Source organism: Furipterus horrens, unplaced genomic scaffold (assembly GCF_987537825.1).
Source record: "Furipterus horrens unplaced genomic scaffold, mFurHor1.1.pri manual_scaffold_6, whole genome shotgun sequence".
In the NCBI taxonomy this organism is placed as follows: Eukaryota; Metazoa; Chordata; class Mammalia; order Chiroptera; family Furipteridae; genus Furipterus; species Furipterus horrens.
The window spans coordinates 41895333-41920743 of NW_028327176.1; the positions used below are offsets into that span (position 1 = coordinate 41895333).

General features: G+C 35.1%; 1 protein-coding gene across 1 annotated transcript in view; it reads left to right on the plus strand.

Moving 5' to 3' along the window:
• Window positions 1-25411, plus strand: part of PAPOLG (poly(A) polymerase gamma) — a 31711-nt gene that overhangs the window by 565 nt on the left and 5735 nt on the right. The window contains exons 2-15 of the mRNA XM_090281343.1: window positions 2808-2969; window positions 4442-4508; window positions 9126-9207; window positions 9439-9548; window positions 10569-10622; window positions 13017-13128; window positions 16106-16195; window positions 18208-18346; window positions 19427-19499; window positions 20254-20374; window positions 20742-20826; window positions 21214-21267; window positions 23384-23503; window positions 23929-24038. Of these exons, the coding sequence (XP_090137469.1) occupies window positions 2808-2969; window positions 4442-4508; window positions 9126-9207; window positions 9439-9548; window positions 10569-10622; window positions 13017-13128; window positions 16106-16195; window positions 18208-18346; window positions 19427-19499; window positions 20254-20374; window positions 20742-20826; window positions 21214-21267; window positions 23384-23503; window positions 23929-24038 (1379 nt within the window). The remainder of the gene's footprint in view (window positions 1-2807; window positions 2970-4441; window positions 4509-9125; window positions 9208-9438; window positions 9549-10568; window positions 10623-13016; window positions 13129-16105; window positions 16196-18207; window positions 18347-19426; window positions 19500-20253; window positions 20375-20741; window positions 20827-21213; window positions 21268-23383; window positions 23504-23928; window positions 24039-25411) is intronic.

Here is a 25411-nt window from a genome sequence, read left to right on the forward strand (position 1 = left end):
ATCCCCCTACTTCCCCCTCCTCCCTTCCGGACCCGCTGTCTCCAGGTCTTCAGGAGTGGATGACCTATCCCAGCTCGTTTCTCTCGAATAAAGGCTGAGGTCTTGTCGCCCGCCCCAGCACTCCCCACCTCTCCCCACCTACCCATACCTGCCTGCGGGTCTATACCTCCTACTCACACTTTGGTAAGTCACAAACGGTTCCCGTGCTTAGCGGAAGATTTTGTTGTACCTTCTCACATTTTGATTTATTAGGAAATAATGGGGAAAATGCAAAGAATAACATAAGCATCATTTGTGTAGATAACATCCATGTCTCCGGAAGCATAACATTGTATGTGTGTAGACACATACCTTTATTTAAAGGAAATCAGCCCAGTACATCTAAAGGATTCTCCTACTTCCTAATCTGGTCACACTCACCTCTCTCTCCCCAGAGTTCCCCACAGCCCTGAATCTAATGGTTATTGCTGCATGGTTTTTTTTTTTTTGCTTTGTTTTTTCTTATTTTTAAAACTTCTTCCGAGCCCCTTCCCCCTCCTCTCTCTCTCCCCTCCCACATCTCTCCCCAACACACACACACACACACACACACACACACCCCATCCCAATGTGTTTTTTAATACTATTACTACATGCTATGTGTATGTCCATAATAACTGGCATTGTTTTTAAGCTTTATATAACCAGTGTCACACTTGTCATTCTGCAGCTTCTTTAGTGCAGTATAGTATCTCTGAGCTTTGTCCATGTTAATATTTTTAATTCTAGTTATTCATATTAACTACTCTATTGTATTCCATTATAGGAAACACCCTAATATAGTTCTTTTCCTGTTTGTTACTGTTTTAGGTTGTTTCTAGTTTTTAATGTTACACTGTGGCAGTGAGCATTCTTGTACCTGTCCTCTTGTGCACTTGTACTGGAATTTCTCTAACATGTTTACCTATAAGTGAAATGTATGGGTTGAAGGGAATGTGGGATTCTGTTGCTTCCTTTTTAAAAATTTTTCCTGTCCAGAGGATGGAGATTCAGAAACATAGACTGGGAATTTTAGTGCTAGTAGTAACTTAAATAGCCAACCTTTTCAGCATACATATAAAAAAGCGGGACTCACAATCCTGATTAGTGTCAGAACTGAAGTAGCTCTGGAAGGGAGAATGGAATGGTGGAAAGATCTTGGGTTTTGGAGTTCAGATTCTGACTCCTATCTTTTTGGATCTTGGGTACTTACCTGTAAAGTGGCACTCAGGGTTATTGTTGTTTGTTTGTTTTTTAATCATTTGTTTGTTTTTAGAGAGGGGGAAAAGGAGAAAGAGAGGGAGAGAAATATCACTGTGTGGTTGCCTCTCACTCGTGCCCCCAACTGGGGACCTGACGTGCAACCTAGTCATGTGCCCTGACTGGGAATCGAACGAGCAACACTTGGCTCGCAGGCCGATGCTCAATCCACTGAGCCACAGCAGCCAGGGCCTCAGGGTTATTGTTATGAATGATCATATATAATTTGTCTGTTCCATCCATTTACTGTATACATATAGAACACAGTACCAGAAAACCTCTCTAGCTGTCTTAGAGGTAAAAGAGCTACATCTTTTAAAAAGAAATTACAACATGAAAAAACTAATTGAAACATTATTTATTCTACAGCAGGATAAATACCAGAAAGAAATTAAAGTCACTAGTATTGACGTTTCCCTTTTGTTTGTTTGAGTCATTTTGGAAGGTATATAGACCATTTTATCTTTCATCTGATTCTCCCTACCTAACTAAAGAAAATTTTAACCAAAGAACATGTAATAAGACAATTTTTTGACAGTTAATATTCAAAAACAGTTAAACAGTCACTATTGTATATTTGTGTATTATTGTTTACAGAGTTAATTTATTCATTTAAAAAACTGTTCTTTGAAATTACATTCTTACTATAGGTGTTAATAACTAAGATAGGTAATAGGGTTAGTTGGTGATTGTGTTGTTTGTTTTACTTTCCTTTTTTAGCATAATTAAAAGTTTTGCCAACCCATGTTGGCCCCAACTTTTATTTTAAATTGTTTTAAAATCTCAGATATTCTGTTGTGCTGTATTCAAGACTATAATTTCCTGATGGCTAGGATCTTTTCCAGGGTAGCTTATATCCTGTAAAGGATTGCCATTTAACATGAAGAATTTGATAATTACTCACTGTGAAAATGGTCTGGGTACCAGTCTAAATGAAGGAACAATTAATTAACTACAGTTACAAAATGTTAGGACTGTAAACTCTGAATCAAGCAAAGGATGTTAATTTAGGTATCTCAAAGGCAAATCTAGTTGTGATTTCTTTTTAAAGAATATTTCACAAGGACCTTCTAATGGGATATTTTCATTTCCTTCCTGAAGGGGAGAAAACATTGTTTTTACTGAAGAGTTTTCTTCCAAGTGGCTGACTGCTTTTCAGGGATTGAATCTAGATGGTACTTGACTTAAGTCTATAGGGTATAATGGAGGTGGCACTGGCCCAGCTCCCATTCAGGCTCTTTGCATTTGAGCTGAGTGGTATTGGCACAGTTGCCCTGAAGCCACCACATGCTGCTTTTGGCTTGAAAAGACATCCTAACCATGAAAGCTGGAAACAGTATGAATAGCCTTTCATCAATATAAACACAAAATAACCCTTTTTCCCTTTTTAAAAAAGTGCCTGCTGTGACTGTTAGTACTAATAAGTAAACTTTTACAGTAGCTAAGTTAATGAGTGGATTGAGAGATTCAATGTATCAGTATGATATCATGCCTTAAATTTTTTTCTGTTGTTTCATTTTTTTGAACAGAAACACGGTGCTGGATAGCCAGCGTCAACAAAAGCATTATGGAATCACCTCTCCAATTAGCTTGGCATGTCCTAAAGAAATTGATCACATTTACACACAGAAATTAATTGATGCCATGAAACCATTTGGAGTGTTTGAAGATGAGGAAGAATTGAACCACAGGTGTGTCACTTAAAAATGCAAAATATTTTACAGTATGTTATTTAATCATTAATTCTACAGACATATATCAGGTACCTGCTGTGTCTCTACCTAGGAATTTAAAAAAAGGACATAATGAAATCTTGGCCCTCCTGGAGCTTACATTTTAGGTGGAGGTTAGGAAGGAAACTAACAATTAGACAAATAAGTAAAATAAATACATGTTACATGTAATGAATGCTGCTGAGAAAAATAAAGCTGGAAGTAGAGGTTGTCAGTGAAGGCTTCATTGGCAACTCCGGGAAAATTTGAAGGTAAGGGATGGAGCTATGTGGATAGGTGCGGGAAGAGCATTCTAGGCAGAAGGCTTGAGGTGGGAGTTTACCTGCTTTGTTTAAGGATTATATAGCAGGGTAGCCTGGGTGTCTGAGGTAGAGTAAGTAAGCAGGGGAATATGGGCTTAAAGTAGGTGGAAAGGAGTTTGGAGGGGAAGGTAACTTAGGGCATTATAAGCTATTAAAGAAGTTTTGGCTTTTACTCTTGAGTGAAATGGGAAGCTGTTAGGGTTTTGACGAGAAAATTGACATGATTTACTCATGTTTTAACAGTCTCTTTCGCTCACATATTAAGAATAGTCTGAAGAGGGATCAAGGCTGAACTGGGGAAACTAGGTAGAAGGATATTGTAATAACCCTGAGAGGAAATGATGGTGTTTGAAACTGGGATGGCAGTCGTGGTGATAAGATGTAGTAGCATTTTGGGTATGTTGTAAAGGTAGGGTTGTCTGATGACTGGAGTGCGAGAGAGAGAAAGGAGGAGAGGGGATCAATGATTTTGATTTCAGCACTTCAAAGGATGGAATTTCATCATTTGGGGAAGGCTGAGGGAGAAGCAAGTTTAGACAGGTCCAGGAATTCAGTTTTTCGTGTCATCTTTGAGATACCTAAACTCTGCTTTTCTTTTTTTTTTTTTTTTTTAATGTGGGTTTGGATATGCCATTGAGTACATATTTGTTTTAATATCAAATTGCTTTTACTAAGAATATTATTTCATAAACATTAGCCAGTAATTAATTTACCCATTTTAATTATCCAAAGATCTATGGCTTTCAATAAGAGAATGCAAATCTCTGTTATTACCACACTGGATTGATTCTATTCCATAGTAAGACCCAAAAAGTTGACAACTCATTTGGCCTTTGCCACCTTATTGAAGGTAGTTTTGACTTTATTAGGCTTTTTGAATATTGAAACTAGCTCATAGACCAAAATACTATTATCACATTTATCGTCTCTTTGGAACTCTTAGGGACCTAAGAATGCCAAAGAGATGTGCCATGTATCAACAGATGTGATCGCATTAACATGTGTATAATATGCTTTTACCCTAACAACAACACAAAGGTACTGCCTATATGTTTAATTACTTTTCAAAGTATTGTCTGTCTCTCTGTTTGTATGTTTTAATCTAAAGCACGCTGTTTTTTATTATAGGCTGGTTGTTCTTGGTAAATTGAACAATTTAGTAAAAGAATGGATTTCCGATGTTAGTGAGAGTAAGGTAAGACTTCAAACTACAATGAATTCATAGTTTCATTACATCCTGGTCTTTAGTCCTGGTACTAAGATGCAGGAGTTGAAAATAATCTCAAATACATTAAAACTAGCTCTTTGTTATACTTGGTAATAAATTGGTATAGACAGTTAAGTCTCTTAAAATGAGGATTTACTCCACAGGTAGCCAATGTCTAAAATTTCACACAAAGGTTTTGCATGACTCACACTAGTGGGCCACAATTTAAATATCAAGAGATTTTTACTTAAAAAGCCAGATTTCAGACTTCTTGTGAAATTCCAGATCTGGCAATACTAGGCCTGCCTTTGTGGAAAGCGGGAAGAATCTTGAATGTAATCCAGGTTCCTGCCCTTCAGGAATACCTGGCATGTTCCACCACTCCCTACCCTCTGAAGTAGCAACTGGCATTTGTCAGGTTCTGTGTTTCTTATGGGTACCCCTCATTTGCATATCTGCCTGGCTCCTGAGACATAGGAGTTTGCAAACCCTAGTTTATAATTATGCAACTTTTGTTCCTGTGGTAGCTTAACTATTTTTCTTCTAAAATTCATTACATTTTTCTTTCTTAAAGAGTATTTTTAGTATACTTGAATTTTTATTTGTCTGAGAATCATCACTATGAACATTATTTTACTGGCTATACTAAAATGAGATAGGACATGTTCAACTGGGTGATACTATTTGCCCCCTGACAAAGAAGCCCAAACTGTTTTGTTTTAATTTTTGTTTTTTATAGTTTTCCCATCTTGCCCTTAACAACCATCAGCTGTAAGTTAATGTCTCACAAAAGTCAATGCATCTCTGCAAACTCCCTTTCTAATCTTTAATCTACATTGGTTTAGAAATAACCTAAATACCTGTTAGACTTCTTTTCTTTACAACTTTTATTTCTTTCTATATACGAGATACATATTTAAAATTGGTTCTTTTAAACAAAACTATGAATAAGGTTATGAGAGACTCTGCTAAGTCTGTAGTTATTGAGTTTAAATAAATGGTCTTTATGCTGCTTACTTTTGTTGCCATACAAATATTGGCTCACTTCAGAGCTCTGAGCAGGGTTAGTAATAGTTGAAGTTTTCAAGTAAATTGAATTCTGCTCAGGTTAAGTGCTAGTCATGAGTAATAAAAAATTTTATGTTAGTTTCTCTACTACTAGGTGATCAACTCCTTATGAAAAAGACCTGTCTCATTCACCTGTACAACATAAGGACAGGGCTTAGGTATTAAATAAATGTTAGGAAAACCTGTTGTCCCCCTCTAATCAGTCCATAATTGCAACGGGTGTGCAAACCAAATACCCATCTTGCTAGAATTACTTTAAAATCAGAGTAACAGGGTTCTTAACTTCTTGCGTATGGCCTTTATGTCAACTATTGTGGCTGTGCAGAGGTCTTTGCTTCCATCTTCATTCATGGATGTATTCGAGATAAGTTGTGTTATTATTTGCAAGAAGAGCTAGATTAATTTGTTGAGAGGTGCACCTAATTTTCTTACTGCATGGTTTCTTTGCACTTAAAAGAAAACTCTAGTAGAATTCTGTTCCAGAGTTAAAGGTTTTTGTTGTTTTTTAAAAATTAATAAATGCTTTTTATTCCATTTTAATTACTTTAGTGCTTTAATCTGCAAGAACCAGTAGCTGGTTTTTATTTAACTTCTAGGCATAAAACCATTGCTAAAAATTTGAAACTTTGCCACAATTTGGCTTTTATATAAAGCTAATAAAATAATTTTTAAAAGCTTAAATTGGTTTTAACATCTTTCATTGTGTGGATAAAGTGTTTGGTCATTTTCTGTATCAATTATAATTCCCTGTATTTATGCATGTTTTAGTTTGTAAAATATCTGAAGGACTTGAGTTAGATCATGATCATTTGACTATTCTACGCACATTGAGATATTTAAACATTAAACAGTCTAAAACTATAAGTTGTTTTATTAATCATTCTATTTTTTAAATCTTTATTTTTAATTATTTTTGTGTAAAGTGTATTTGTTTACATTATCTCATTTGAAACAACAACCCTTTGAGAAGACTGAAGTTGTAAAGACATACTTCCTATTTTTCCTATCTCACAAATTTTTAAGGCTCATCCCACATAATATAGTATAATTAAGAACTAAACTTGATGCTAATATTCATCCTACTTTAATAAAGAAACTGAAGCTCAAAAAGGTTAAGTCACTTTTAAAAGGAAGGAATATGTAGGGAAATGAGGAGTAAACCTACATTTTGAACAATAGGCTTAAATATTATGTATATTACTTCATTTAACTATTGTAACAAGGCCACAGAAGAGGTTTCCAGTCACCTATAGCCTTTTGTTTAATGTTGCTTGTTCATCTTCTTCTGACTAGTTCTTTCCATATTCGATTCTAATGATGCCCTCCTCTCTCCCATTGGCTTCCATTGCATACTTTGTTTTCCTGGTTTTCCCTCTTGTTTTGTATGTTTCTTCTCAGTCTCCTTCATGAGCTTTTCTCCCTTTTCCCATATTTTAAATGATACTGCTCCCCTGGGTTTTATCCTTGGCTATCTCCTTTCTTGTCTACATCACCTCCTATTATTTAAGTGTTGATGGTTTCCAAAACAATATCTTTAAACCTGATTGCTTCCCAGAATTCATGCATATGTATTCAAGCATCTACAAGCTAACGACTTTTTTTGTATTTTTTTCCATTACCATTTATTCCCCTTATACTGCTCTCCCTCCTACAATCACCACACTGTTGTTCATGTCCTTTGCCCACCTCCACCCATCCCCTACCCTCCCTTTTCCTCTGGCTGGCACCACACTGTTGTCTATGTCTTTGAATCATGCATATATGTTTTTTGGCTAACCTCTTCACCTTTTAACACCTAGTCCTCCCTGCCGTTCCCTCTGACAGCTATCTAGTTTGTTCTGTGTGTCCCGAATCAAATCATTTTTGTTACTAGGTTTATGGCAAAAATATCTTACTCGGCAGTTCAGTGTGTTACTTTCTCATAAATCATGCAAGAATCAAGTTTTTCAAAGTACGAAGGTATGAAGGAGGAAGATAAACTTAAAAGTTCTGGCTTCTCTGTCCTTTTGATTCATGTCAATCATCATTAAATTTACCAACTCCTTTCTGGCTATAAAATTATTTGTGATACTCTTGAAACAAAACACTAATATCCATTAAGCAGAGGAAGTAACAATATCCTATTATACATATATTTTTATTCAAATTAATTGGCGGATATTATTCTTTGGAACTTGCACTGGGAGTTGTGGGAAAATAAGAGAAGTTGGAGACAGTTCTCACCTTCCAAGGAATTTAGCTAAGTTCAAGAGATAGGACTTACATATCGAAAAAGAAAGGTCACTAAATATACTATAAAAGAGGTTAAAGATAATAGTAGAGGAGCACTGAGGGGAAATAAAGAGCTCATTATGGAGGGGGGGAAGATAATTAGAAAAGGCTTCGCGAAAGAGGTGTAACTTGAAGAGAACTTTGAAAAATAGATGGTATTGAGAGACCCAGAAAGGATGGGCAAGCATTCAAGGCAGGGAAAGTGGCAAATGCAATGGGAAGGAGACCAGATTATGTGACATATTGGCAGTTGGAGCTTCACAAGGGAAGATCAGGAGACAAGGCAAGAAAGAGCCATAGGAACATAGTGTGAAAATCCTCAGGGTCCAAGGATCCTTACCTCAGTCGTCAGAGAAAAATGTACTGGCAAGTTTTGAGTAGAGGAGTTGTAATAGAGTAATTTAAGAACATTAGTCAGTGAGTTTTGTACAAAATGGAGTAAGAGAAAATATAGAGTAAGGGAATGATAATAGGTTTATGATACTATTAAATAGCCTAGAATTTGGTGTGGTAGTTGAATATAAAAGAGATAACATGAGAAACATAAACTAAATTGTAAGCCAAAATGAATAATGACCACAGGTATGGGCAGAAAGAAAAATGAGGGACAGAAATAGAGAAATCAGGAGGGATACCTAGTTCATCATAAAAAATTTTTTGCTCATTTTAGGCATGGATATTGAATTGGATCAAGAATGTCCAAGTGAAAATATCTGATGGACAGTTAGAATTGGCTATAGAGAGAAACGAAAAGTAGCATTATAATTCTAGTACAATCAAAAGGATGTTAAAGTTGTTGTATTAGCTCTCATAAGGAAATCATGTCAAGATGAACTCCTTTCTTGTAGAAAGGTTGCCGGGCTAGAATCAAGAAATTAAGGGTATCTTTTACAAAAACCCAAAGGACATGGGATTAGTCAAAAGTATGATAACGTAGTGAGCTGAAAGTGCATTAGTTTGGTAAAGTTCCTTGTGACTCTTGAGAGGGCTGGAGCCAAAGACAGGCTATTGGAAGGGACGGGTAGGATCAAGTGATAAAAAGTGTTTTTAAGATAAAGATGTGTGCATGTGTAGTGGACATGAATTTGTTTTGTCTTCCCTCTGGGATACCCTCATTATTTCAAGCTGCAACTGTAAGAGCTCTGAAGAATTTTTACAAATCTCAACTTACCAAAGTTGACAAGTGTAACATATATCTGTAGCATTAGGCAATTTGTTGCTAAATACTTTGAACAATTAAATGCCTTTTGTTTAATTTTATTTTAGAATCTCCCGCCTTCTGTTGTGGCTACTGTTGGTGGTAAAATTTTCACATTCGGCTCCTATAGGCTTGGAGTACACACCAAAGGTACCTGCCTTTCTATGTTCTACTGATAAGAACTTTCAATAACAAACTTTTATATGTTCATAATTTTAAAATACAGAAGAAGAAATCCCCATTATCTCACTAATCAGGGCTAATTATTGTTAACATTTTTCTATGTTCATTACATACTTCCTTGGATATATGTTTGTGCATACTTAATAAAAATGTAATACATAATACGTTCTTCTTGAAAAGAAATACTTTGATTTGCAGGAGCTGACATTGATGCACTTTGCGTAGCTCCAAGACATGTGGAGAGATCTGATTTTTTTCAGTCTTTTTTTGAAAAACTAAAGCATCAAGATGGCATTAGAAATTTAAGAGTAAGTATGTGCTGGTATTTAATATTTTGAACTTGTTAACAAATAGATGTAAAAGCTAGGGCTTATGATTATTGAAATATTTCTTAAGGTGCTCTGTCTTATAAAAAATAATGGATAATGATTAAGAATGTGCGCTTTATAGTTTTACAGATCGGGATTTGAATCTAGAAATCTACCACATATTATCTCTTATGTATTTGGTCAAGTTACCTATTATCCCTGAGCCTAAATTTGCTCACTTGCAAAATGAAGATGGGATAATAACATTTTTATAAGGTTTTTTTTTTTTTTTGAGGATCAATGAGATAATTTACACGTGAATAAAGTTCAATTAGTATTGAATAGTAACTCTTTATATGTGTATATCTAGCTATTCATTCAGCAAATAACATTCAGCACCAGTGATTCATCAGATACGGGCCTTAGTCCCACAAATACAATGGTGAACAAGACGTAGTTTGTGGGAGGGAGGAAGGGACTGGGGGACTAACTGAATGAATACTTTTAATACAATCCGAGGTACTGGGATAAGATGACATTCAAAGGACCTGCGTTTTTTGTGTGCTTGGGAATGGAGAAGGAGATTAAAAATTTGCTAGGTTGGGGGATTAAAGAAGACTCAGAAGGACACTTCTGCTAAATCCAAACTATTATTTTTTTTTGGTAGATCAGATGAATTCTGATTGTATTTTAATTTCTAACACTAGCACTCTTTGTAAATTATCAGTTTTCAATTGAATCTCAACAAATAGTAAGTACTGCGGTAATAGCAGTTTTGCCTTCCAGTTTATAATGAATATTTTTAGAAGAATAATTTAGATAACAACTGACATAGACATTTTGTGTATCTTAAATAACAGTCACAAAGTAAAAGTACTTACATAGAATGTGAGACTAAGAACATTTTCACTTTTTCTGTTGAGTTAAAATACAAATTGGAAGCAAAGGTATTCATATTATTGGCAATCAGGAAGGATGTAGAAAGGATTACACCTTGTATATATAATTGTTCTTTTTTAGGCTGTAGAAGATGCCTTTGTACCTGTTATAAAATTCGAATTTGATGGAATTGAAGTAAGTGTTTTAAATATTTTTATGGCTTTACAGTTAAACTACTTAACCCATAAGGGGTTTTTTTAGTTGTGGTTTTTTTTTTTAATCAGACTTAATTATTTTAAAGAATTAAATAGCCTTTAAGTAGTCCCTCACCTTCCTCTTGCCTGTATGTTTTCTCATCATGAAAAATGAACCAACTTCCATTCCTACACCATTCTTCCCATTCCCATAATCTCCTGACAGTTGTATTATTATAATTTTGTTTGGAACAATATTTAGTATTAACATTATTATGATCTTATAAATAATGTTCGAAACTGAGCACAAAGTATCTAGATTGCCATTTTTGGCTGTAGCATTTTGTTTTCTTGGGAGTTAATTGCTCTGCAGTTTTTTGCTTGGGCTTTAAACTTAAGACTAATTCAGACCCACCCTGTTTTAGTTATCTAAATCTCCTTTAAATAGATTTAGATTTCTTAGGTAGTCTGTTGTCGGCAGCGGTCCGTCTCGAGAGACGATGGTGTAGCTTCTTAAGAGTCTATCTGCACCGCCGAGAATGGCTGTGCAGTCCGACTCGGGAGTGACACGGTATCTGTCTCCTCCCGTGTTGAATCGACATCTTGCGATGACGCTGGAGTGTCCTCTCCAGTGGAGCTGAAGCTACAGAGCCTGGGCAGGGTGATATGGAGGGTCTGCTGTTGCCCATGCAGCAGACCCCCCCTCTCTTCGCAGCTGAAGGATCCAAGGGGAAAGACAGAGTCAATACAGCTTGGCTTCAGGTGCGCCGCAGGAGTTGCCGGTGTTGACTACAACGTCAAACCGCCTTAGGGACTCCGGCTCCGGATTTTCTGTCGGGGTTTACTCCCTTAGCCTTTCCCCTGAAGAGGTATGCCGCAAGGCAGCGGAGGTTTTTTGGAGTCAGAGTTTTCCTTCTCTGATGTACTCTGACTGGAAGATCGAACCAGCGACACTTAGCTCGCAGGCCGACGCTCAATCCACTGAGCCAAACCAGCCAGGGGTTAGGTAGTCTGTAATCATCCTGAAAAAATATCTCAGTCTTCTTATCTATTCCAGTCCACACTTAATATTCTTCGTGGCTAATATGCTAATATACAGCTGTCATCCTAACTTTTTTTTTTTTTTTTTTTTTACAATCATCCTGGGATTTCCTTTTGCCTCTCTAGTTTTCTTTCTTGATTCTCATTTTAGTGGCACTCATCCACTAGCTTCCTGAGACAAAGCACATGTTTTTGAGATCTTGCATGTTTAAAAATGTCTTTATTATTTTCTCACACCAAATTGGTAGTTTGACTGAGTATGGTGTTCTACGTGGAAAATAATAGTTCTCGGAATTTTGAAGGTCTTTTATTGTCTTCTAGCTTTCATGCTGTGTTGAGAAGTATGATCCCATTTTGATTCCTCATCCTTTGTATGTGATCTGTATTGTCTTTTGGACACCTAAATGCTGTTTTTTTCTAGTCTTCACAGTTGTAAAATTCATGGTTATATACTAAATCTCTGTCTTTTCAATCAAATATGCTAGGTATTCAGTAGTCCTCTTTCAACTTAGGAACTCCTATTTTTTAGTTTTTGGAAATTGTACTGACTTTTATTGGATTTCCTGCCTTTGTTTCTTCTCCTTTCTGGAAGTCCTAATATTTGTTTGTTGGACCTCCAGGACTGCCCCCTCCCCCTTTTTATCAGTGTTTTTCCCTTCCATTTACTGGCCACATCTGCTTTTTGTGGCTTTCTCATCTTCTAAACCTTTTTTTTTTTTCCTGGCCACATCTTCTACTTTTTGTGGTTTTCTCATCTTCTAAACCTTTTTTTTTTCCATTTCTACTGTCATATTTTTGATTTCTAAGAACACTTTTTTATTCTCTAAATTTTTTTATGTATATTTATTTATAGCTTTCTGTCCTTATTTCCTGGTTACAATATTTTTTTTATTTTTGCTTTCTTAGATCTCCTGAGTCTGTTACCACTTTCCAGCTTTTATAGTTTTTACTTTGCCTTGTGTTTTCTTTGTCCTAGTGGATTATGTCTTTAAAAACAAAATAAAACAAAACAATTTTGCTGGTATTTTAGAGGGGTCAAGAGGGAGTGAATGTAAATATGTGTTGGATCTGCCATCTTTATCTATAAAGTCACTCAGAAGTTTTTTTCTTTTTTTTTTTTAATGCTTAGGATGTAAAAATTAAAATGCTTTCCCTTAATGTGAAGATTTAACTGCTCTCACAACACTTTTTAGTTATTTCCCATGTGAGATTGCCTACATAGGCGTTTTGAAGTTTTGGTAGAACTTCCCAAACTAATAATTACAACTTTTTACATTTTTGAAGTGTGGAGGGGGGAGAATGGACTAGAAGGAGAAAAAAGTAATATTTTTCTCTTTTTTGCATCTTTCCAAAGATTGATCTAGTCTTTGCAAGACTGGCAATACAAACCATATCAGATAATTTAGATCTAAGAGACGACTCTCGACTGAGAAGCCTTGATATAAGGTGTATTCGCAGCCTAAATGGTAAGCTTCTAAAAGAAATCTCAGCTACCTTCCTGAAAAGTGTTTAACAAAAAGAGATCTTTTTGCAAAACTATTAATGGACTTTTTAAGAGATTGAACTCAGTTTAAAAATGATGATGTCCTTTTTTTAATACAGGTAATCTGACCACATTTAAGCATCTTTAAAAGAAATTTGTTTGAATGTTGTTTGTAGTAGTGGTTCTCAAACATATTGATCTCAGGACCCCTTTACACTCTAAAAATTTATTGAGGACCCCAAAGTTCTTCTTTTTATATGGATTGTATCTAATCTTGACCATTTAACATGGTCCGTATTTACTGTATCAGAAATAAAAACTGAGAAAATTGAAGTGTTTATTGGTTCATTTTAAAGTAAAAATAGTAAATCCACTATAAGTGAATATAAATACATTTTTGTATGATCAGCGGCTTTTTTGCTTTTATGCAAATCTTTGATATTCAGCTTAATAGAAGACAGCTAGATTTTCATATGTCTTTATAATCAATGTCTTAACAATATTTTGTTTTGATTGAAGCATAGGAAGAGAATCTGTGAATATGCTATGATATTACACTAAAACTTGACCAGTGACTGTTTTTTTCTTTTCCATAGCTTTATTGAGGTCTAATTATATACTGTAAAATTTATTCTTTCTAGATGTACAATTTAGTACTCTAGTATATTCAGAGTTGTGCACAACAGTTCAATTTTAGAACATTTTCATAATTCTCAAAAGATCCCTCTTACCTATTTGCAGTCATTCCCCTTTTTAAACCTCTAGTTCCAGATAACCACAAATATACATTCTATTTATGTAGATTTTCCTTTTCTGGATATTTCATATAAACCATTTCATATAATATGTAGTCTTTCATGTCTGGCTTCTTTCACTTAGCATAATGTTTGTGAAGTTCATCTATGTTTGTAGCATATTTCAGTAGCTCTTCCTTTTTCTTGCTGTGTAAAAGTGATTTTTTTTAAAGGTTAGAATATTGAATCTTTGAATCTAAAATATCAATTAACTTTTTATACTCTATTACATTAAAAATCCATTGGTCTGTCTTGTTCTTTGACTGAATCTTTTACCCATGCATGATTTTGTACTATCATGCCTTGATCATTTGGAAATTACTGGTTCACAAAGTTATTTGGCTCTTCTAAATGTTAATTCACATTTCATTATAAAATAAAAAATCACATTCATTAATATCATCACCAATTTTCATCAGAAAAGCCCCCCCCCCCCGTGTTAATGAGTTTAGAAAAGTCTTTAAGTATTAGAATGCTGTCAGGCTCACAATGGCAGATACTAGTTGTCCAAATCTCTAATTTTTACTTGGAAGCTCAAATTTTATTTTATTTTTTAAATATTTTATTTATTTATTTTTAGAGAGAAGGAAAAAGAGGGAGAAAGAGAGGGAAAGAAGCATGATGTGTGAGCAAAACAGCAATCGGTTGTCCACTTCCTTCATGCTCCCAGCTGGGGACCTGGCCCGCAACCCAGGCATGTGCCCTGACTGGGAATTGAACCAGCGACCTTTTGGTCCACAGGCTGGCTCTCAGTCCACTGAACCACACCAGCCAGGGCTCAAATTTTATTATTGGCAACAAATTTTGTCATTTGTTTTCCTTGATGCAAGACTCACTTTGTTCTGTTTTTATAATATACCTGCTAAATATCTAAGTATGAATAACAAGAGTTTGTCAATTATTATTTCAAGTAAAACTAGTATTTCTTGAAGAAAGCAGGTAGTTCAGCTTACATCAAACATGTTCGTATATCCCCACAGGTTCCTTTCCTGTCTTCTAACTGCAAATGTGTGGCAGTAAATACATATTGTCTGCTTAGTACAATGTTGCCGCAGCTTTCATTCACTGCTATGGTACCAGCAGTTCTACTCACCACTGCTTTTGCACCATCAGTCCAAATGTTAACACAATGAAACAAGCAAAGAAATGTAATTATAAAAATATTGGGTTGGCCAAAAAGCTTATTTGGTTATTTTTTCTGTAAGATAGCTCTAGTAGCGCTTAGTTGTCTTTAACTTCATTAGAAACAATTTTGTTAGTTTGTATTGTGACAACTGTCACATCAGTGTCCATTTAAAATAAACTCAAAATTGGTGAACTTTTGTGTAGCCATTTAATATTGAAGATGGAAGAAAATACATATTTTTTTCAGCATATTAAGCTTTATTGTTTCAAGAAAGGTAAAAACAACTGAAATGCAAAAAAGATTTGTGCAGTGTGGCGAAGGTGCTGTGACTGATGGAACATGTCAGAAGTTGTTTGTGAAGTTCCGTGCTGGCGGTTTCTCGCTGGATGATGCTCAGTGGTCAGGTAGACCAGTTGAAGTTGATAGTGATCAAATCATGACATGAATTGAGAATAATCAATGTTCTACCACACAGGAGATAGTCAATATCTCTAAGTATCCAAATCAATAGTTATTGGCGAAAATGAAAAACGTATCTTTTATTTTACAGAAAATACTAAATGCACTTTTTGGCCAACCCAATAGATTTGACCTAACAGATTTCCAGAGGTCCACTGACTATACTTTGAGAACTGCTGGATTATAGTATGTTGTTTAACTGAATCATTGTGTTTTGCTCTACTTCCAGAATGCAACAGTAAATCACAGTGTTTGTGGATAAGGTTTGCATTAAAGCATTAACACTTTTATAACTTGGGGTCATTTGATGAACAGTAAAGTCAAATGTGGAAGAAAGCTAAAAAGATAGTCAAACCCATCTCTTATTTTAGTGTTGGATTGCTTGACCCCTGTGCTTTTGAATTCTTTAAAAGCAAAGCGATTTTTCATATATAAGTGCTAAATTTTGAAGACATACAGAAAATAAACCCTGACATTTTATTATCTTTGATATTTTTAGCACTTGAGAGTCTGGGGGTTAGAAGTACATTTCAATTAACTTTTGTTGCATAATTAAAAATAAATGCTTTTATCTTTTCCAGGCTGTAGAGTTACTGATGAAATTTTGCATTTAGTGCCAAATAAAGAAACTTTTAGACTCACCCTAAGAGCAGTCAAATTATGGGCAAAACGTAAGTATCCCAGCTCTTTTATGTTTGAATTATAAAATCGTGATTTTCAGTTGCTAATGATAGAAGCATACGTGAAAAGTCCTGAGTATATTGATACTGGAGGATTGAGGTCCAATAAGTTTTGGAGAAACTGTTTTTTTTTTTCAGGTGCAATGGTTATGGTGCTAGAATGTGTGACTTTACCTACTTCTCCTTGGGTGAAAACTGACTTTCCATCTTAAGTTTCAGCCAGGCAGTCAGAATGAGTTAGGACTTCAAGAGTGCGCTCTTCCTTGGTCTTAGAGGTCTCTATGAGTAGGTTTCCCCATCACCAGCAAAGTTTATAGTAGGTGTTCAGTAAATGTATTAAATGAAGAGTCTACAATTATAGTTTTAACTTGTTTTTACATTATAACACTCTTCTAATAAAACCTGGAACTACACTAGTTTATATATATAGGACATGGTTGATAGCCCAGCCCTGAGCTGGCAAGGCACATTTGTATTATTTCTAACTATTCTGGCAGCAGGTTTTACATAGTCTAAAACAGTGCTCTCCAGTAAACCTTTCTGTGATGATGGAAATGTTTCCTATCTGTGCTGTCCAATACAGTAACCATGTGGCTACCAAACCCTTGAAACATGCAAGTGAGAAACTGAATTTTCAAATTTTAATTAATTTAAATTTAAAATTAACACAAAAACTGAAACACAAATGTTTATCGTGACATTATTTATAATAGTCAAAAAGTAGAAACAACCATATGGTCATAATATTCTTAAATGGGTGAACAGATGAACCAAAAGTGGTATATCCATAACATGAAGTATTATTAGGCAGTAAAAAAGGAATGAAATATTGATAAGTATTACAACATATATGAACATTGAAACCATTATTTTCAATGAAAGAAGACCACATATTGTACAATTCCATTTACATGAAATGTTCAGAGTAGGCAAGTCTATAGAGACAGAAAGCAGATTACAGGTTCCCTAGGTTTGGAAGAATTGGCACGGACATAGGAAGGCTGTGACTGTTAAAGGTTTCTTTTGGTGGTAATGAAAATGTTTCAGAATTGATGATAGAAGTGGTTGCACAATTAAGAACCATTGAATTTTATACTTGAAATAGATTACTCTTATGGTGTGTAAATGATTTCTCAATAAAAGCTGCCCCCCCCCAAAAAAGGTGGCCATATGTAACTTGTAGCTACCATCATATTAGATAGTGCTTGCATAAAAAGACCTTAAATAACCAGAATTTGTCCTTTGGCTCAGTTATCTTATATAATCAGGATAAAGTAATTTGCAGTGAAAGGATATCACAATTTGTCTTTTGTTACAGATTAAATTAAATACCATGTTTTGTTAATTCTTAGATGCATATTTTTCACATTTAACATTTCTGAAACTGATACTTTGTGTTTTTCTCTTGATTAATGGGATATAAAATCATGCTATATTACATAATTGAAGAGATCTTAGGTTTTATGAAATATGGTAGTGCTTTTTTATAGATTCCTGTAAGAAACAGCCATATAAGAAATGAGTATCAATGGTGTGCTGTACTTTATGGAGAAAATCCAAATAATACAAAATACTGAAGTTAGTCCCAACTTTATACTTGATTTTAAAATGCCCATGAATAGGATTCCTAATGAAATGTTTATTCTTTCCTGCTTATAGACTGTCCAGATAGCTTGCCTCCTTCTTTTCATTTCTTATTCAACCATAAATATTGAAATGCAGGAGTTTCCAAAGCTGTATCTGTGGAGCCCAGTTGGGCAGTCAGAACTGAGGCAGGGAATGGGAGTGTCTGTGTTGGAGGCCAGATTTGGGTGGGTAAGATGAGCACTTTATGGTTTACTAATAAGACTGTGGGCCTAGCATGAAAGTGCTTGTTTATTTTAATGTTTCTCTAGGGGAAAGGAGTTCTAATCAATAGTCTTAGAAAGTAAACCTGTTCTTTACGATTGAATGACATGGATAGTAGGTCCTAACAATAATTAACAAATATATTAATTTTATAGGACGTGGTATTTATTCCAACATGCTTGGATTCCTTGGTGGTGTCTCTTGGGCAATGCTAGTTGCAAGAACTTGCCAATTATATCCAAATGCAGCAGCTTCTACTTTAGTTCATAAGTTCTTTTTAGTTTTTTCCAAGTGGTAAGTATTCATATGCATACTTTCACTATTTACTAACCTCTGCCTATATGTATTATTGTTTGGAAATTTAAAAGCTATGCATAGCCTTTTTTTGTTGGCTTATTCCTTTTTAAGTTAAAAGTTTAAGCCCTGGCTGGTGTGGCTCAGTAGACCGAGTGCCAGCCTGCAAACCAAAAGGTCTCTGATTCAATTCCCCATCAGGGTACATGTCTGGGTTGTGGGGAAGGTTCCCAATTAGGGACATGCCAGAGGCAACTGTTGGATATTTCTCTCCATCTCTTTCTCCCTACCTTCCCCTCTCTCTAAAAATAAATAAATAAAAATCTTTAAAAATAAAAAGTTTAGCCCTGGCTGCTGTGGCTCAGTGGATAGAGCGTCGGCCTGCGAGCCAAGTGTCGCTGGTTCGATTCCCAGTCAGGGCACATGATTAGGTTGCACGTCAGATCCCCAGTTGGGGGCGTGAGTGAGAGGCAACCACACAGTGATGTTTCTCTCCCTCTCTTTCTCCTTTCCCCTCTCTCTAAAAAATAAACAAAAAAAATCAACAAACAAATAATTTAAAAAATAAAAAAAAAGTTTAAAAACATCAAATTTGAGGCAATGATGGGACACCAGATGGCGCTTTCCAGGGGTCTATAAATGTGCACCTTTAGCTTGAGAGTGTGGTCACAATACTAGCCAATTACTAGCTATGTTGAGGTTGTTTAAGATCTCTCCTCATATGCAAAATAGAGATGGTAGTCATAGCTATTGCGTGGATTTTTTTTAGGATTATTTTCAGTAAATATTAGCTGTTGCTATTATTATCAAAGTTAAATCCATGAAAATAAATGAAAAGGAAGGGAAAAAATCATTCAAATTTGAAGCAGCTAATGGGCAAAACAGTGTATTTGCCTTTTCAGAGAACACTGCTTTAAATAAGCAGCCTTTTCTTTTGTATACTTTCTTTCCAATTTTTTTAAATTCCAAATACCTAAAACATTTGCTGTATGAAAGTTGGAACAAAGTCTAATTATTTTAACATTTTGTGTAGCTGCTGAAGTGAGGTCCTATGTGAGTTAATTTTCTTATTCATGTTAGGGAATGGCCAAATCCTGTGCTGTTGAAGCAACCAGAAGAAAGCAATTTGAATTTACCTGTTTGGGATCCTCGGGTATGTGACAACTTATAGATTTTCATTAAATCTTTTATGAAAAGGACCATTCTCTAAATTACAATCTAAAGATAATTCTTCTTGTATGTTCACCTTCTATATAACTATAGTCCTTTCCCCTCCTCTGCTGTGTTTTTTGGTGCAGATTATGTGTTTCTCCAATGATAATTCAAATGTTGTATCATTAAAAATCACCCACATGAAACTAGATGAGTGGGTGTAGCAACCAAAATGTCATAATCCATTGTTAAAAACTGCATTACAAGTAATTAGTTTCTAATAATAAAGTACTGAAGTATATAAAAGATTTGCTTTGCAGTGCAATTTAAAGCAGATCCATGGTTCCAGGATAGCATAACTCTCACCTTGCATTTTAATTAGCTTTTAGAGTAAGTGCTCATTTCTCTAAGTAACAAGGGAGGTCGTCCATTGAGTAGATGCAGAAAGAGGATTGAGAACCATTGGACCAGATAATGCTTTTTGCAGCTATGATACTATATTTCCCTGCACTAAAAGATCATTGTGTATAAGATGCACCATCAGTTTAACAGCTTTTCAGGGGAAAAATAAACATCTGCAGAGTTTCCTTTAACTGTCAATCACATCTGACTTCAGAAATAAATGTAGTTGGGGAGTGGAAATGTACTTCTTAGACATGAGGGAATGTAGTATTAAATTTATATTTCATATTCTTCAGACTTTTGGGGAAATGAAATAGGAGAATAGATCAGTTATTTTGCTTCTAATTTCACAGGTAAATCCATCAGATAGGTATCATCTCATGCCCATAATCACTCCTGCCTACCCACAACAGAATTCTACGTATAATGTGTCTACATCAACTCGAACAGTAATGGTAGAAGAATTTAAACAAGGTAAACTTGTTAGCCCTGTTGCCCTTTACATATTCCCACGTTTTTGGTTGACAATAATTCTATATTGTAGTTATGCCTATTATTTCTTAAAATTCTTTCAAATGTGTATTTATCTTTTCAGTAATTGGTTTTCCAGAATATATCATATTAAGGCCAAAAGTGGAGCCAGCCCAATCTGGTTGAAATTGATATTTGTGTTCTGAGAAAGAACATAATAAATGTACATTTTTTTTTACTCAAGAATTTGGTGGAGTTACGGATTTGGGGGTAGGGTAATACAATAATACAGAAGCTGATAATATGGTGGTCAGTGTTCAAAATCAGTTTCTCAGTCTGTCTCTCTTTCTGTTTCTCTTTTTAAACTTAGGTCTCGCAGTCACAGGTGAAATTCTTCAAGGGAAGTCAGATTGGTCCAAACTACTTGAGCCACCAAATTTTTTTCAAAAGTATAGGTATTTGAAATTTTTCTGTGTATGTGTGTAAAGAAGAATATTAAACTTAAAAAGTTAATATATGATAGGTGACAGTTGTCACTTACGTTTCAAATAAAGTAGAGAATAGGTTAACAGATCCTAAATGATGAGTTTCTATATTGTAGTAGTATATAGCCTAGTATTAGTAGTAGTTTTGTGGTTTTGTTTTTAGTGAATTATTTTTTAATTGCAAGTTCTGGAACTAATTTTGTTAATATTAGAGCAGGTTTTTATTTTCATAAACTGTGTGCCTGCATTAGCACTTTTGTTCATTGGGAACAAGAAAGAAAAAGTAATGATAGAAAAGCAGATGCTAACAATGTTTATGGCTTTTTCCCCTTGATGGTTGCCGCAAATTCTTCGTAGGCATTATATAGTATTGACTGCCAGTGCATCAACAGAAGAAAACCATCTAGAGTGGTAAGACATGTATTTCAAGTTCTCTACTACTGTATCGTAATAACATTTATATGGTGCTTTACCATTTCTAAAACACTTTCTCTTCTTTCAAAATTATTAAATCTTATTGATAACTGTCGCACATGACCATGGAGCATCAGTGTTTAAGGAATGCCATCCAATTAATGTTTCAGAATCAGAAGTGACACAAGATAATATGTGAACAGATCTTTGCCTTCTGTCACTTCTCAAAGTCATTTTTGTTTTCCAAAAATTGATCTTCTTAATGATGTCTTTTTGACATTTATTTAATTTTAGAGGGGATGTAAGGGAGAGAGGGGGGAAAACATCCATCGATCCATTGGTTGCTTCTCACATGCTGCCCCCAGTTGGGGACCTGGTCTACAACCCAGGCATGAACCCTGATGGGTAATCAAAGAGGCAAACTTTCGGTTCACAGGCTGGTACTCCATTGAGCCACGCCAGCAAGGACTCAAAGTCAGTTTTAAGCAAAATTGTGAGCAGCCTAAATGATTCTGATAGCTCTTACTGAGTTTCTTATCCTTGCCTTTATGTTTTTCCCATCAAAACTAGAAGGAAGAGACCTTTTACGTATTCCTTTATTTATTTTTAAATCTAAGGGTTTTTTTTTTTAAGATTTTATTTATTTATTTTTAGAGAGACAGGAAGGGAGGGAGAAAGAAAGGGAGGCAAACATCGATCTTAGAGAGATGCATTGACCAGTTGCCTCTCACATGCACCCATCCAGGGACCTGTCCCGAAACCCAGACATATGCCTTGATGGAAAATCAAACTCATGACCTTTCAGTTTGCAGGCCGGCTCTCAATCCACTGACCCACACCAGCCAGGACTTATGTATACTTTTAATTTAGAAGATAGTGGCATGAAAGTTTTCAGAATTTTAAGCTGTCAACAGAGAAGAGATATTTTAGTCAAGGGGCAGTGCATTCTTTCTAGTACATGTAAATGTATTTTCTTTGCCTCTAGTGTATTGACATCCATAGCTCCATTAGGCAGAGTCTATTAGGCCACCAGAGATTATTGTGCTTTTCCCAAGTCTGATTCTGGAAAAAGGGAACAGAATAATACTGTACTTTTTGCTTCAAGGGTCTAATGCTTATTTCATTGAAAATTAAAGGGACCTTAAAAAAGACCTTTCACTAAAACAGAGTATTTCATTTGTCTAGATCAGGGATCAGGAAACTATGGTCTGGGCCAGATCCAGTCTGCTCTCTCTTTTTATAAATACAGCTTATGTGAACATAGCCACACCCACTGATTTATATATTGTCCAGGGCTGTTCTCGTGGTACAAGGCAGAGGCAAACAGTTGCAACAGAAACAGAATGGCCCACAAAGCCAAAAACATTTATTATCTGACCCTTTACAGGGGAAGTTTGTGAGTCTCATTTAGATTACTCTGAGGAATAATTCAGTGTTTTGTATATTTGATGTTATAATGTGTAAGTTTTTTCTAGTGTTTAAAAAATGTAAAATGCTCTTTAGTTATTCTTTCTAATCCGTACAGTTATTGATATGATAGCTTACAGCAGTCATGTTTCTTAAGTGAGGTGGAATAGTTACAAAAATGATGAGACTTGATATTTTAGTAGTATCTGATCAGATTTTAGTGACTTTAAATGCAATATCTAGTATCATTTTGTGAAAATAAGAGCATGTATATTTCATGAATTAAGTGCCAATTATTAGCTTTTGAGGTCACATTATTTAAACATATCTTAGCCTTAGGGTTTAGACATAAAATTTGAAAGTGGAAAAAGATTTAGAGACAGGTTAACCATGTTCAAATTATGACTATTTTATGGTCTTTACAGGCAAGTATTTTGATTAGGAATGCATTAAATAGGTCAATTCTTTTTTTAAAGGTAGGGGAATTCACCAACTAGTTATTTTCTTGAATGGTAAAGAATCACAATTGGGACAACTGTAATTGAACAACAATAAAATTAAATTCAAAAGAAAAGAGTCACTAAACATATTGAACTGAATTTTTTAAGTGAATATGTAAATCATCATAGCTGATAGGCTTTTTGGTTTACTCGGCTGTAGCTTCCAAATTTAATATGGAAAAATCTTGTCTGTTGTTTTATTTCAGGGTTGGATTAGTAGAATCTAAAATCCGTGTACTTGTTGGAAACTTGGAACGGAATGAATTTATTACTCTTGCCCATGTAAATCCCCAGTCATTCCCAGGAAATAAGGAGCATTATAAAGAGTGAGTTAATTACTCTTTAATATTATATTTCTTAAATAATATTATTTTACATATGCATTGTTTAAGGTCACTTGTGAGACTGTTGTTTAATAGGCACTGTTGGGGGATGATACATTATGTATTTGAGTAGTCATACTTTAAAACAAAATACATGCTATGTTGGTAGCCCACACACCCCAGCAAAAACTCCATCACAATATTTGGAGCATCTTTAGATATATATTCAGTAAGTCATTTTCAAAGCCATTTAATTCTCTTTATAACAACACAGTATAACTTACCAGTGTTCTTGGTATAAGTTTTAAGAATCTGGCCAAATCATTGAAATTTGTATTCATGCCCCATAAAGACCAAGTTTTAATTACCAAATAGCATCTGTAAAATTGTAAAAAAAATAATAGGATTTCTTAAATTTTATTTTATAGCAATAATTATGTATCAATGTGGTTCCTTGGAATAATTTTTCGAAGAGTAGAAAATGCAGAAAGTGTTAACATCGACTTGACATATGATATACAGTCATTTACTGATACAGGTAAGACCTTAGCATCATAGAGCTGTGGTTTTCAACCTTGGCTGTAACGCAGTATTATCTGCCTAGGGTCTGTCTGGCTGTATTTTTGAAGTTCTACAATTGGTTAAGTGAATATGGTACATCCATATTATGAAAATCTGTGCTGCTATTAAAGTAAAGCATGATGAAACAATTTCCATGACATATTAAGTAGGGGGGAGAATTGCAGAACAGTGTGTATAGTGCTCTACTACTAAGTAAAAAATATATGCATGTTTGCTTATAAATAGAATACGAGGCCTGTCCAGAAGGTATCCAGCCATGTAATATGAAAAATAGACATTTACTGAAGATTTCCTATGTACAGGAAACATTGTACATAGGACAATGACACCTCAGTCCCCTTCAAAGTAGGCACCTTGGGACCTCACACAGTTCTCCCAGTTGCCATCAGCTGCCCGTCGTATTTCCCTGAATCTCATTGGTGATCTGAAATCTCTTTCCTTTCAAAGAGGATTTTAGTTTTGGGAAAAGCCAGAAGTCACAGGACACCAAATCTGGGTTGTAGGAGGCTGAGTTACCTGAGTGATTTGATGTTTCACCAAAAAAACTGCATGAGATGTGATGAGTGTGTGGGTGTGTAGTCATAATGAAGCTGCCAATCACTAGTTGCCCATAGCTGCAGCATTCTGAATAATCTGAATAGTTTCCACAGAGGAATGTTCAAGCTTACTGCAAAATCTGATGCAAATTTGTTTCTTTACTCAGTTATTTTGAATGCGACGGCCACACAGTATACTTGCTCATTCAGTGATATCTGCCACCCCCACTGACTAGTACAGTGAAGTCATCATTGTTCACACACTCACATTCCAGTCCTCTCTCCTTGACTGCCAGGTTACATCGATGTTGTGCAAACTGTTCTCATTATATTAACAATGGCTGGACATTTTCCAGACAGACCTCGTGTTTCTGAAAGGATGTATAGTTTAAAAAAAAGAAACTGGCAGAATTGGTTGCTTCTAGGTCAAGGAACCAGGTGTATTCAGGGAACAGGGCTGAGGAGACTTTACTGAATACTCTTGAACCCTTTGAGCTTTGTACTATGTCAATGTATTATCTGTTCTAAAACAAAAAGAAGACTAAACAAACTCTACAGGTGATTCTTAGTGTACACAGCCAGGTGTAGTCACAGTCATAAAAATGACTTGATTTTTACTTTTTTTTAAACATGAAATGTCAGTCAATACAAGCTTGCTGAATATTTAGAATCAGTGAAAAAATGTCTTTCACATTTAGCTCCCTAGTAACACCTCTCTGGAATATCTTAATATATCTTAATCTGGATTTATCTTAATCTGGGATAGTGTGCATTCATACCCTTAATGTTCTTG